The 15,040-nt window shown below is 54.4% G+C and overlaps 1 protein-coding gene across 1 annotated transcript; it reads left to right on the plus strand.

The window, feature by feature from the left end:
- Positions 1-6: 6 nt before the first annotated feature.
- Positions 7-7,235, plus strand: Mex3d (mex-3 RNA binding family member D). The gene is made up of 2 exons (XM_028771734.1): positions 7-810; positions 4,959-7,235. The coding sequence occupies exons 1-2, from the start codon at positions 51-53 to the stop codon at positions 6,353-6,355; spliced, it is 2,157 nt and encodes a 718-aa protein (XP_028627567.1). The 5' UTR covers positions 7-50; the 3' UTR covers positions 6,356-7,235.
- Positions 7,236-15,040: the final 7,805 nt, after the last annotated feature.

Here is a 15,040-nt window from a genome sequence, read left to right on the forward strand (position 1 = left end):
CGGAGGGCGGCGCGGGCGGCGGCGGCGGCGCGGGCCCGAGCGCTAAAGCCATGCCGGGCTCCACCGGGCAGCCCGACGCGGGCGGCGCGGGAACCGGGACCACCGCCGGCGACCCCGGGCATCCGCACCTTGCACTCGCGGGAGCCGAGGATGCCGCGCCCCGGCCGCCACCCGAGCCCGACGACGCGGCCGCTGCGCTGCGCCTGGCGCTGGACCAGCTGTCCGCGCTCGGGCTGGGGGGCGCGCGCCCCGGAGATGAGGGGATGGCGACACGCAGCGCGGACGGGGCGACGGAACGCGGAGAGGATGAGCCCGCGCCCCCCGACGAGCTCGAGGCGGCCGTGGCGCCCCCGGTGACTGGTGCGCCTTCGATGGGCGTGGGACCCTCGATGGCCGTGGCACCCTCGGTGACTTGTGCACCCTCGATGGCCCTGGCACCCTCGGTGACCAGTGCACCCTCGATGGCCCTGGCACCCTCGGTGACTTGTGCACCCTGCATGGCTGTGGCACCCTCGGTGACCGTGGCACCCTCGATGACACTGACACCCTCGGTGACCCTGGCACCCACGATGGCCGTGGCTTCCTCGGTGGCCCCCGGCGGGCTGCCTCTTCTGGATCCCGACGTGAGTCCCCGGCCATCTCCCCCAGACGTTTTCGCCAGCTTCGCGCCACACCCGGCTGCCCTGGGTCCCTCGACGCTGCTAGCTGAGCAGTTGAATGTGATCGGCAGTCGCAAAAAAAGCGTGAACATGACCGAGTGTGTGCCGGTGCCCAGCTCGGAGCATGTCGCGGAGATCGTGGGTCGTCAGGGTGAGTGGCTACCGTCGGGGGGTGCGGGGGCGCGCTTATTCTCGTGGATAAATATCATGGGGGTGGCGAATGTTTTGGTGGGAGGAAGGACAAGCTGTGCCCCATTCTAACCTAGTGTGAATGTGACCAGGAGACCCCAGGGACACGCCCCGTGTGGAATCTAGGCCTCGGTGGATTTCTTGGCGCCTTTGTTCAAAGCTGCCGGCTGCTGCAGAAGTTGGGCACAGCCCAAGCTGTGGCCACAGCCATTGCCTTTGTCTGAGTTCCTAGGGAACCACATGTGCCATAGTTGGGGACACCCTAAAACATAGGCCCCTTAGAAGCTGCTAGTGCTACCCCCCACCCACACACACTCATAGGTGTGGGGCGGGGCCAGCTCAGACTTGCTAGCCCAGGGAGGGTGCCCGGAGGGCAGGATTGAAGTAGAGCAGTTTAGATAGAAGGTACCTTCCTCTGCTCTCTAGCTTGGGGGTCCAGACTGGGCGCTGTCCTCCAAAAAAAGGACTATAGCCCCGAGCGAACCCTGAGCTTGAGAATCTGGGATTTATAGGCGGATCTCTTGGCTGTAGAAACTCCCCGTGGGGTTCACCCCGCCCATCTTGACAGGCTGACCCCCAGCAGGCCCAGGGTGTAGGGATCTAAGGTGCCCAGGCATGGGGGTCCCTGCCGCAGCACTGGGGCTGGGGAGTGTCTCTATTGGCCGCCCCATTGTTCTCTTTGTTCAAAAGCCAGGCTGAGATTCGCACGGTGACATCAGGCCAGCCGCTGCTCATTGGCCCCTGAGCTGCTGGGGCGGGCAGGAGTGTGGTGGGCAGTGCTCGGCCCTTCACACACCCACAAGCCTAGATAGTGGTGGCCCCCAACTTTCTCCTTCTGTCCCACCTACAGCAGCCCACTCCTACCCCAACTAAGATTGGGGATCAACCTAGTTCTAAGAACTTTAGGGTGGGGCTCAGGAATCTCTAGACCCTCAGGAGCGGAGAAGGATGTGGGTGGTTTGCATTGCAAAGGTGACTGCCATCCTCCAGCCAGTAGGCACCATCCATGGCCACTTCCCTGGTTCCAGTTTTGTAGGGCAGAGCCAGTGTCCCCTACCCTTACCACTTACCTGTTCCGTGCCTACTGAGAATGGGTGGTGCAGGGCCTAGGGGCTCACGAGGAATAGCAAAGCGAGGGTGGGGACAGTCATCGGTGAGCCAGCTGTCCCTTTGTGTAGGCTGTCAATGCCACCCTGGCTTGGCTTCCCACCTGGTGCCATCCCCTGTAACTGTACCAGAACCCATTTTCCAGACTTGTTCAGAGTCTGTGTGGCCAAGTGGAGAAGTCAAGGCCTGTAATCTTTTGTCCCAAAGTCACCTGCCTGCTGCCTCTTTTTGGAGACAGGCCCACCACGGTTTCGTGTGAACGCGTAGCTTAGCACTCTTTGGAGAATCACATCCGGGGGCTTCAGGCTGCTGTGTTACTGGGATTGGGGGCCATGGGTGGCCAACAGCAAGTTTGGCCTTGAGTTCCCCCTGTGCTGGGGTGGCCCTTGACACACTAACCAGACGTCCCTTGAGCGTTGTGGTCCACAAGTAAATGGACTCAGAGCCACGTGGAGGGGACCCTGGGTACGGGGGTAGGATGTCAGCCTCACAGCTCTTCCCTTGGACATCCGTGGTCCCAGACTCTCCCACCCAAAAGCATCCAGCCTAGTTGGCCATTTGTTGCCGTGATAAAACAGTAACCAAAAGCAGCTTGGGAGGAAAAGGTTTATTTTAATCTTCCAGCTCCAGCCATTCACTGAGGGAAACTCAAGGCAGGAAGGAGCTGATGCAGAGGCCGCTGAGGGGTGCAGCCTACTGGCTGCTCCTCACAGCCTGTTCCGCCTGCATGCTTCTTACACAACCCAGGACCACCTTGCCCAGGGATGGCACCACTCCCAACACGCTGGGCTGTCCCCACAGTCATGCCCAGGGGCCAGTCTAATGGACACAATCAGTTGAGGGTCCCTCTTCCCCAGTGTTCCTAGGTTTGTGTCGAGTTGACAAACGATCTGTCAAGTCCTGTGATGTCTTCCCTTGACCCTGGGCCATGCATGTGCCTGGGTTCAGTCCCCCATGCTTCCCCAGGGTTGGTTCCCTGAACTCATGGTTGCCTATCAAAGGCCAGGGCGTGTGCACGTGCACAGGAGATGTGTCCTACCTGGGCTTCCATACCTGACCAGAGCCGCAGGGAACCAAGGCCAGCCTATCCCCTCAGCACCATGCTGTTCGTGAGCCTCAGTCTTTTTCAGTTGTAGAAGAGGCTGGAGGGTATTTTGAGTCACAACACTAGTCCTTCACTGGGGGATTCTAGGCAGACGCTCCACCCCTGAGCCACGCCCCCAGGCCAGCTCTGTTTGTAGCTCAGGCTGACCTCCATCTGGGTGGGAATGGCCCTTCCTTAACCTCTGGAGTGCAGAGGTGGCCATGCTTGCCAGATGCCCTGCTCCTGGTATCCTCTTGGTCCTTAGGGTCCTAGCCAATGCTACCTCTGGGCCAAGGCTAGGTCACAGTTAGGGAGAAGCCGCTGACTGGAGTGGGAGGGGCCTCGTGTACTGCCTCTGTCTCTCCTTGCTTCCCGTCCCTGTTCCCAACTAAATCCCAGGTCTCTGTGAAACACCATCCATAGGCCAGGCGACTGCACTGTAGGGCCCTCCCACACACACAGTCACCCTCTCTAGAGCAGCATCTGAGGTGGGCACACAATGCCCTATGTACTGGGCTCCACCAGCCCACCCAGTCCCTTCCTGGCTTCCAGTGCAGAAGAGTAGACGTCTGGGCAGCCAGATCAGGGGCAAGCCTGCTACACTTTGGGGGTGTTATTGCAGAGACTTTGGATACCCTCTTGTTCTTGGGGTTCCCTGGAAGAAGACATGTAGCCAAGTAGGGGAAGTAGTCCCTCAAACCCTGGCCCAGGAGATGGCAGAAACTCTGGCCACACTTGGAGTTGCCAGAGAGGTGTGACTTTGCATTTACTGGCTAATTTGTTCAGAGTCTGGGCGCTGTTGAGCCCCTGCTCTGGTCATCACAGAGCAACATTCTCCAAGGTCCACTCCATCAGACCTGCAAGTCCAGCAGCTTTTCTGTTGTTTTGATAGACACAGGAGCAACACTGTTGCTGTCTGCTGCAGTCTGTGACCCTGGGTGGCACTGACAGTGTATTCCCTGCTCCGCCTCCCAGAGCTCCAGATACCAGGGGAGCCCCAAGGGCTGGAGGGTCTCCCGGATGGAAGGATGGAACGGGGAGATGTCTACAACCCACAGACAAAGGCCCTCCCACAGGGACACTCCTGGGTCTCTGTGGGGTCATAGACTTCAGAGCCTCACTGGGACTTTTGGGAATGCCCCAGAGTTATGGTGCAGGAGTCCCCATCAAACCAAGACTGCAGCCTGGTAGCCTGAGAGAATTCCTTTGGTAAAAAATAAAAACCCAAAACCCCAGCATGACAGGTGTTACCACTCTCTAGGTTTCAGGCCTCCACCTCACAGGATGCTGTTAGAGGGTCTAGAACCAGGTGCAGTCTCATGTAGCTCAGGCTAACCCTGATCAGACTCACTGTAGCTGAGCCTGACCTTAAACTCCTATCCTCCTACCTTCCTATGGCCAGTGCTGGGGATAACCTAGAGTGTCACTGGGCTGCCTGAGCTGGCCTTGAACTTGTGGTAATCCTCCTGCCTCAGCCTCCCAAGTTCTGGAACAGCAGAAGTGTTCTTAACTACCATTAAGGGCCAGTAAACCCTTGTGGACGGTGGCAGACTCCTGACACACCTGGATTCCTTTGAGTCCTGCTTGTCACACTCCAGCTAAGACTGGGCTGAGTCCATTGCTGCTGGTGGCTGTGGCCAGGCTCTCTCCATTGAGTGCTTACTTAGGCATTTACTCCTGGGGGAGCTGGGTCTTCCCGTGTACCACATTGATCCTGGTGACTCAGATTCAGTGATCAGGCTTGGCAACAAGTCCTTTTAACCCAGGAGCCAACACGCCTTCCCTGCCCGGCTGCTTTGCATCAAGAGATGGAAGTGGGGCTCCGAGTTGGGAGTTAGCCTGTCCAGGCACCAACCAACCATGGAATATGGGTATCGAGTTTGGGTGACCTAGGGGTCATGTGTCTCCTGTCTCCCTAGGGTGCAAGATCAAGGCCCTGCGTGCCAAGACCAATACCTACATCAAGACCCCGGTGCGCGGGGAGGAGCCGGTCTTCATCGTGACTGGGCGGAAGGAGGATGTGGAGATGGCCAAGAGGGAGATCCTGTCGGCCGCCGAGCATTTCTCGCTGATCCGAGCCACACGCAGCAAGGCGGGTGGGCTGTCGGGGGCCACGCCGGGCCCCCCCAACCTGCCAGGCCAGACCACCATCCAGGTGCGCGTGCCCTACCGTGTGGTGGGGCTGGTGGTGGGGCCCAAGGGTGCCACCATCAAACGGATCCAGCAAAGGACGCACACGTACATTGTGACTCCCGGGCGCGACAAGGAGCCGGTGTTCGCCGTGACCGGGATGCCGGAGAACGTGGACCGTGCACGGGAAGAGATTGAGGCGCACATCACTCTGCGAACCGGGGCCTTCACTGACGCGGGCCCGGACAGTGACTTCCACGCCAATGGTACCGACGTGTGTCTAGACCTTCTGGGAGCTGCAGCCAGCCTCTGGGCCAAGGCTCCCCACCCAGGACGGAGGCCCCCCGCAGCCACCGGCGGGCTTCGAGGGGATAACGCCCTGGGTGCGGCCAGCACCCCTGAGCCCTTCTATGTGGGCAGCCGTGGAGGGCCGCCACTGCCGGACCCAAGCCCCAGCAGCCCCTATGGGGGCTCGGGCAACGGGGGCTTCACATTTGGTGGGGACGGTCCCGGCGCCCCAACGGGGACAGCCACCCCAGAGGACTGTGACTTTGGTTTTGACTTCCTGGCGCTAGACCTGACCGTGCCTGCCACGGCTACCATTTGGGCGCCCTTCGAGAGAGCCGCGCCCCTGCCAGCCTTCGGCGGCTGCCCCGCAGTTAATGGAGCACCCGCACAACCCAACACAGGCACACGGCGCAGCAGCGGCGGCGGGGCCGCCACCACGCCACGCCACTCACCCACGCTGCCCGAACCGGGAGGACTGAGCCTGGAGCTGCCACTGGCACGTCGAAGCGTCCCAGACCCAGTGGGTGCAGTGCCTTGGCGACCCCCGCAGAGCGCGCTGCCGCCCTTCTCCGGCAGCGCCACCTTCTCCACGACCCCCTCTCTGCCCAATACAACCCCGGCGTCCTCCACCCTGGACACTGTCCCCTCGGAGGGCAACCACAAGCCATCTACCACAGCAGCGAACTCCTCTGCGTCTGCTGCCGCCCCTGGCCCGCCCGCGGCAGCCTTGGCCCGTGAGTGCGTGGTGTGCTCTGAAGGCGAGGCCATGGCTGCGTTGGTTCCCTGTGGCCACAACCTCTTCTGCATGGACTGCGCTGTCCGCATCTGCGGGAAGAGTGAGCCAGAGTGTCCCGCCTGCCGCACGCCGGCTACTCAAGCCATTCATATCTTTTCCTAGTGTACTCCGACTTGACGGGGTGGCCCTGGCTTCCCCAAGCAGGAGGTCCTCGGGCCTCGGGGTGGAAGAGGAGGGATGGGGCAGGACTTGGGGGGAGCGGTCGTGCCGGGGCTGCGGGGCAGTGGGAGGCAGAGGGGCCCACACGTGTGTGACAGCTTTAACTCTTGCAGCAGGCGTGGAGCCCGTCAGCCTGCGGCCCAGCGGCAGCACCTCCGTTCTTGACAAGTGACAGTATTGAGTGAGCCGGTGACAATAAACCGGAAAATTCTCTGTTTGCACTTTTTATTAAGACGCCCCTCCCTGTTTCCGGGGTGATCTTAAAACAAAAAATAACACGATATTTACAACTCTCACTGGATTTAACAGTGTGGATTCTTGTAGAAACTTCAAAAGGCAGGTGGCTTCCCCCCACCCCACCCCCGACACACTCCCTTTTTTTGGGGCAAACATATACCATTTTGTACATCACCCGTGGGGTGGCCAAGAGAAGGGTAATGGGAGGGTATCCACGGGGGTCCTATCGACAGATTTATAACTTGTTTTATTGTGGTTGTTTTGTTTTTAAATTAAGACTCAGTGTTGCGGTTCTTTTTTTTTGTTGTTTTTTAAAAAGGTTTTTAAAGTTTTTTTATTGTTATTTTTACTTCATACTTCCTGTGTATATGTAGGGAATTTATATTAGATATATGTACTTTACGGAATAAATTTTAAGAACTAAAATATATTTTATTTTAAATAAAGCAACGGACCTTTAATCTTTGACAGCTAAATCACTGATTATATATTTGCTGAACTGATTTAAGGGTTTAAAAACATTGTATCCAGAGTTTTATTTTTGGACTCAAAAGCCTTCTTAATAAAGTTGTTTTCCTATATGTAAGCACTGGCGTTCGCGTGCTGTGGGAAGCCGGAGACTCTGAGGAAAATAACGGTCCCTTAATTATAAGAGCTGTGACCCATAGGAAGGCAGACCGCTCCTGGGGGGCATCCACCCCAGTGAGCATTTGGGGGACCCACCATCCAGTCCTGTTCACCCCAGGAACAGACCCCAGCTACCACGGCAGCCCAGCTGGGATGCCAAAGGCCTGATTGGGTCAGTAGTTGCTGGACAGTGGACACCCCTAGTTAAGAGGGAATCTGGCATGCTGGACCTGACCTGTGGAATGAGAGCCGTGCTGTTCTGACAACAGGGGAGGGCCAGGGAGGGGCTGTGGGGAAAAGTGGGGGAGACACGGTACATGTCTGCTTACCCCAGATACAGGGCCCACTGCAGGACAGAGAGATGACGCCACCCAAGTCCAGCCTGGCGAGCCATGAGTTTTATTGGGGTTACAGGAACAGAAATGAGCCAAAGACACCTACGTGGAGCACACCGCACAGCCTGCAGGCGCCTCAGGGCCAGACTCAACTTTTGCCTGGTAGGTGCTCCCCCTGGTGGTTTTCAGCTTCCCTAACCTAGGGAAGGGACACAGGACCCTAGAGGGTCACAAGCTTCTGCCTCCTTCCTGGCCATATAGTTCAACTCCTAGGGAGGAATACACAGCACGTAGCAGAACACAGGAAAGCCAGGCATGAAGAGCTTTTTGGAGGAGGTGACAGGCTATCAGCCAGAGAAGGAAGTGGGAGGACACCGCACATAGTATGCCCCATCTATAAGAGAGGGGTCACTCCTAAGACCTACATCCTACTCTGAGAGCTGAGGTGTTTGAGGCTATGCTCACCACCACACACAAAATCTCAAGAACCTCTCTCCCTGACCTTATTGTCACTTGACCTTATTGTCACGAGGGGGCTTTCTAGGAGTCACTAAGGCCCTAGAGGTCAAGAGGCGTGGCAGCACAGGCGCGCCTTTAGTCCCAGCACTCAGGAGGCAGAGGGAGGAGGATCTTTTGAGTTCGAGGCCAGCCTGGTCTACAGAGTGAGTTCCAGGACAGCCAGGGCTACACAGAGAAGTCTTGCCTTGAAAACCAAAAAATAAAAGGGGGGTGCGGTGGAGGCCACCCTGGCTTAGGATGCCAGGCCTGTGACAGGTGGTCTGAGGGAAGAGACTCTGGAGTGAGATATTGCCACCCACCTGGATCTCAGCACTAGGTAGACTGAGGCTGGAGGATGGTGAGTTCCAGACCAGTCTGGACTACTTGAAAACCTGTCTAAGGAAAGAAACAAAAGACTTGGGGAGGGGGGGTTGCGGTGGGGTTGTGGTTGGATAGAGCGCTTACCCAGCATGCATGGGACCCTGAGTTTCAGACCCAGCACTGTATAAGTCAGGCGAGCTGGTACAGGCCTGTCATCCCTGCATGCAGGACACTGGGGCAGGAGGATTAGGAGTAAACAGTGAAGCAGTCATATAGACACAGGCTGAGCCTGAAGTGACAGGGACACCACCCAAGGACACTCAGCCTTCAGCCTTCAAGATACTGGAATCGGCCCGTCATGCCCTGATGTTTCAATGACTCCACTGAGACTCTTTGTCCCCGCAGTCCTGACCGAAGAAACTAAAATTTCGAAGGCACGAGGGCAAGCGGTGAGCAGGAGAGTGTGGCTGGGCCACAGAACGGCTGGATGGGCTAAACTGGACAGCTGACAGCACCTGCAAGCCGCCACACTTTGGAAAGGAAGAGAGTGAGCCTCGGGGTGGAGGACAGGCAGAGAACATGGGCGGGGTGGCGAGGGCCTTCGGAAGCAGGTGGGACCTGGGGGCCAGTATTGAGTTCCAAATGGCACCACGCCTTAAGGACTTTGCCTGTTGGATGGGTCACCACTAACCCCGCCTTCTTTTGTCTTAAATAATTTTAAAGACTTACTTACTGTGATGCTGATGCTTACGGGTGAGTGGCTGCAGGCATATATGGGGGCAGGTGGTGCCACAGCAGGGAGGTTAGAGGTCAATCTGCAGGTCCTGGTTCTACCCATCCGCCCTGTGTCTGGGCAGCAAACTCGGTCTTCAGGTTTGGAGGTAAACACATTTCCCTGCTGACACATCTCACCAGCAATTTAGTCTGTTATATTTCTTTACTTTACCTTTTAAAAAATTACCTTATTTAATATCTATGTCATTTTGCCTGCACGTCTCTGCACATGTATGTGAAGAACTGGCAACAGCCAGATGGGAGCCCTGGTCCCGTGGAACTGGAGTCACAGAAAGTTCTGAACCCCACGTGGGTGCTGGGAACCGAACCAGATCCTCTGCGGGAGCAGCCGGTGCTGTAACCACTGAGACATCCATCCCGCCCCTCTCTCTTTAGTTCTCTCTTTTCTCACCCATCATCTTCTCGGTCTTGTGACTTTCAACTTTGAGCTCTCCCTGAAGTGTCCCCAGACCCTGAGCACTGGGACCACAGGCCTACACACCTTCACTTCCAGGTAACATACAGGTGTTGATCCAGGGTAATAAGGGCACCAAGGACAACCTAGAGGAATAAAACACTGGGGTCCCAGGACCTACGTGGTGGGGGAAACCATCTACAAAAGTGTCCTCTGCGCCCCCTGTGTCATGGTACCCACAGGCACAAATAGAAAATGTAAGATCGGCCCTCCCAGTGCCTGTCCACCATCTTCCTGGCAGATGCTCTCAAGAGCGTCAACAAGGCTGAGACGCGGGCAAACGCCGGGTCCTCATTAGTCGCCTCCTTTGTGCTGTTTGACCCTCTCTGTGATGAGGAGCGTGGCTGCATTGGTAGATCTGACATCACTGATGACCACAAAGCTGGGAAATCGTCATGAACCTCACAGGTTGAACAAGTGTGGAGCAAATCTAGCTGTCACTAGATTTGCTGTGCAGCTCAAAGACCTAGAGAAATAGCAGAAGACGCAGTGTGGCTTCCCTGAGCTGACAACCTCAGCTGGTGGCATGGACCATGAGGAAGCGAGACAGAGACACACAGGAGGGAATCCCGGGATTCTTCTTCCAGAGATGTAAAACCTAAATGAAAGGCCTCTGAGGACTGTGAAAAAATACGTAACATCACAACAAGACACAGCAGATTAACAGTTTCAAATATGCTCCCCGTGCTGGGGACCCGAGTACATGTCACCTCAAACAGAGTCTAGGACACGGACAGGTGCATCCTGCACCACAAGGAGACATGACAGAGTCCCCACATAAAATTGCATACAGTGACTGAAGTTATAATAGAGCCAGTCAGCCACCTGGACAATCACAGAACACCAGCTAGTCCGGTCACCCAGACACCCTGGAGGTGGGGGAGGATCTGGAGTTCAAGTCCTGCCTGGGCTACACAACCAGTTGTCCAGTTGTAAAGTCACTTTGGGCTTCATGATACACCGTCTTATGATGGGAAAGGTGAAGATATTTAAATCTCTACTCAGTGAACAACAAATATTTTTCTTTCCTTTTTTTGTGATGGTGTTTCTCTGTGTAGCCCTGGCTGTCCTGGAACTCACTCTGTAGACCAGGCTGGGTTTGAACTCAGAGACACACCTGAGTCTGCCTCCCCAGTGGCTGGGATTAAAGGTGTACACCACCACTGCCCAGCAAAAAAAAAAAAAAAAAAAAGTCCTGGGGGTGAGCTAAGTGCATCATGGGGAACAAGGCTGGTTCAATGTACTGGTGTTCATTTAGGAACTTTTTACTTGGGGACTAAGGGTCTATGTCTTTGTTTCTATTATGAATGGTATTGGGCTTTTTATTTGTTTTTAAGATTCATTTATTCTATGTATGTGAGTATACTGTCGCTATCTTCAGACGCACCAGAAGAGGGCATTGGATCCCATTACGGATGGTTGTGAGCCACCATGTGGTTGCTGGGAATTGAACTCAGGACCTCTGGAAGAACAGTCAGTGCTCTTAACCACTGAGCCATCTCTCCAGCCCCATTTCTTAGTTTTTATAGTTTGTATCTAGTAAAATCATTTCTTGCTGTAGTTCTCAAGTGCCGTATGCAATATCTTTAAACCTGCTAAGGTCCACTAGAAATTCAAATGAAGTGGGAGGAGTCTCTTACCTGCTAACTACAATAATTCCATGATAAATGGCAACGGTAGAGAGTGTGCTTTGGATTCTGTAAGTCTTTCCACTTGGGCCTGTAAGATGGCTCAGCAGGTGCAGGAGCTTGCTGCCAAGGCCAGCAACCTGAGTTCAATCCTCAGGACCCATGTGATAGAAGGAAATAGTGACTCCAACTTGTTCTCTGCACTCCCTGTGCTCATACACACAATAAATAAAGCTTTATGTTTTAAATTTTATTTGTTTAAGAATTCTATGTTTGGGCTGGAGCGATGGCTCAGTGGTTAAGAGCACTGACTACTCTTCCAGAGGTCCTGAGTTCAGTTCCCAGCAACCACATGGTGGCTCACAACCATCTGTAATGGGATCTGATGCCCTCTTCTGGTGTGTCTGAAGACAGCGACAGTGTGCTCATATACATTAAACGAATAAATGACTCTTTAAAAAAAAATAATTCTATGTCTAAAAGTTCACCCACCTCGAGGCCAGCCTGGTCTACAGATCTAGATCCGGGATAGTCAGACTATACAGATTCCCTGACCCCCCCACCACCACAAAAAAAAAAAAAAAAATCGCCCTCGACCAGTCTTCTGTCGCCCCCGTGTGGCCAAAGCTACACATAACACTTTGTCAACAATCACTGCTTGCACTTCCAATACTCGCCACGAGGTGGCGATGTGCCGCCCTGGGCCCTGTTCTATCAAGTAGCCCACAATTAGCGGAGGCTCTGCCTGCTACCGGGGCCCTCCCTGACGTGTCCCAGGACCCCAGGGGTTGTCTTTCCCCAGATTCTGACAGTAGTAACTGGAATGTGTTGGATTTTTTATTAAAAAAATATTTATTCTTCACTTATATAATACATCCGACTGCAGCTTCCCCTCCCCCTTCCCCCTACAACCTCTGCTCCCGGATGCTCTGCTTCCCTTCAGAAAAGAGCAAACCTCCGAGGGTATCAACCAGATACCACACAGCAAGGTACTCTAAGGCTAGGCACAAACACCTCATGTCAAGGCTAGAAAAAGCAACCCGATACAAGGAAAAAGCTTCCCAAGAGCAGGTGAGAGAGTCAGAGACAGCCCCACTCCCACTTTTAAGAGTCACCCCAAAACATCACCACAGTTACAGAGGACTGGGTGCTGACCCATGCGGGCTTTGGGCTTCAGTCTGTCTGAGCCTCCATGAGCACTGATTAGCACATTCTTCAGGCCTTACTGATTATTTTTTTTTATTTCAATTATTTTTTTCTTTAGATGGCATTGCACTATGTAGCCCTGGCTATCCTGGAATTCTCAATGTAGACTAGACTGCCTAGTCACAGACATCCCCCTGCCTCTGCCTCCCGAATGCTGGGATTAAAGATGTCTGCCACTAAGTCTCATTTCATAGTTTTTTGTTTGTTTGTTTTATTTTTTGGTTTTTCGAGACAGGGTTTCTCTGTGTAGTCCTGGCTGTCCTGGAACTCACTCTGTAGACCAGGCTGGCCTCGAACTCAGAAATCCGCCTGCCTCTGCCTCCCAAGTGCTGAGATTAAAGGCGTGCGCCACCACCGCCCGGCTTATTTCATAGTTTTCAGTAGAAACACCTGTGACTTTGTGTGCGGAACTCCAGGTTGACAACTCCACACCTTCATGATGGTCCACCACTGTCACCTAGCACTCAGAAGCTAAGGCAGGAGGATCTCCTAGAATTCAGGCTAGAGAAAAACTTGGTCTCAAAAGCAAGCAAATAAAAATGATCCATCACAACGACTTAGGCGGCAGCTGAGTTAGGTCCCCAGAACCCACGTGATGGAGTGAACTGGCTCCTGCACATCAGCCCTGGTGCCGCTGTCAACACAGCCATAACAGTGACCACCAAGGCCAGTCAGTTCAGCGGCAGAGCACTCTCCAAGCATGCACAAACCCAGGCTCCTTCCCCAGCACCACAGAAGCACTGTGTGGTGGCACGCTTGTCATCCCTGCACTGGAGAGGTCGAAGTCAGAGGGCTGGGAGTTCAAGGTCATCCTCCACTACTTACAGACTCTGGGTATCACTGACTTCACTGTACAGAGGAGGAAACTGTGCGTTCTAATCCACTCTCTGTCCCCCTCAACCACCGGATATTCATAGTCAGCTTGCCTTGGCCAGTTACAATTTAAAAGGTAATCATTTTATATGAGTGCTTTTCAGCCTGTGGACGACCTTCATCCATGCAGTACCAACACAAACCAGAAGAGGGCGACAGAGCCCTTGGAACTGGAGTTAAACCAGTTGTGAGTAACCAAGACAAGGCAACTTGTGGGGTTCGCTTCTCTCCTTCAACCTGGTGGCAAGGCTTGGCCGCAAGCTCCTTCACCCTCTGAGCACCCATGCTGGCTTTACTCTTTTTTCCCTTTTCAAATAATTACTGCAGAGTTTCTTCCCCCTGAGAGGGGACACTGTTCCAGGTTGTTGTCTTTGGGTGTCTGGGGCCCTACAGAGTGCTAAGCCCTGACACTGACCCTCTAATCCTCTGTGCGGAAACCCCCTGAGTCCCTGAGTCCTGATAGTCCAAATGTCCCCAAAGTGTTCTTGGAAGGGCAGAGCCACCCAGCTGGACTACTGGACTTACAGAAGAATTTTGTCACCTCATCCTGTTCCTTCCTTCCTTCCTTCCTTCCTTCCTTTCTTCCTTCCTTCCTTCCTTTCTTCCCTGTTTGTTTTTGAGACAGGGTTTCTCTGTGTAGCCCTGGCTGTCCTAGAACTTTAAACCCACAGAAATCCTCCTGCCTCTGCCTCCTGAGATTAAAGGCGTGCGCCACCAGTTCCCAGCTCCTGGTTTTAAAGATTTTTCTTATGTGCTTTGCCTGCGTGCATGTCTGTGCACCAGGTGTACGCTATGTTTCTGCTTGTTTGGAACAGGTAAACCACACCAGGTCAAACCAGTTTGAGTCAGATGTCCCTTACTCCCTCTGTGCTCTCCCGCACTCACGCCGGGTTCCGCCCTGCTAAATAGAAATTTCAATTCCCTTTCATTCCAAGAAGCCCAAGACACAGTTATGTCCCCGGCTGAGATACAACGAAGAGTCAAAAAGAATCGACTGACTCTTAGAGATCAGCTACAAAAGGACGCAACACAGCACGTTAGTGCTCGGCCTGCCTTCTGATGGCACAGAAGCACAGCAGGAGCCCCACCCACGCGCTCATAGCGGGATTCCAGGGGAGAAGGGGAGTGGGAAGAGCTCCACCCTGGCCACGCTCCCAGGCCACATTAGGAGATCCTAGGTGGAGTTCCACCCATGACCACGCCCCAGCTCCTTCCTAGTGGATTCTAAGCGTGCCTCAACCTCTGACCACGCCTCCAGCCCCTCATTGGAGGATTCTAGGTGGGGTTCCACACCCTCTCTCCCAAGTTATTTTTGCTTTGCGAGAGGGTGTCTCTGTTATCCAAGACAGCCCCCTGTCTCAAACTTTCTAAGTAGCAGGATGACTGGGCTGTGCCGAGAGTCCCACTGTCACCCCTGTTTTCTCTACATTTCTGTTTTCTTTACATGATGAGAAATGCCAGCGTTCAGGGATTTCACATGTGACTGTCACTCACGGTTGCTATGGCGTTGTTGCTATGGCATCTGTCCTCCTGGAGCCGCAGAGGCTGACCATACCTTTCTTGTTCCTGATTGGAGGTGTGACTCTATTACGTGTTTGAAACCAGCAATGAGGTGGTCCGGGGTCACCTGTTGCTTCCAGACTAGAAAAAGGGA

Source organism: Grammomys surdaster, unplaced genomic scaffold (genome assembly GCF_004785775.1).
Source record: "Grammomys surdaster isolate TR1022 unplaced genomic scaffold, NIH_TR_1.0 209, whole genome shotgun sequence".
Lineage (NCBI taxonomy): Eukaryota > Metazoa > Chordata > Mammalia > Rodentia > Muridae > Grammomys > Grammomys surdaster.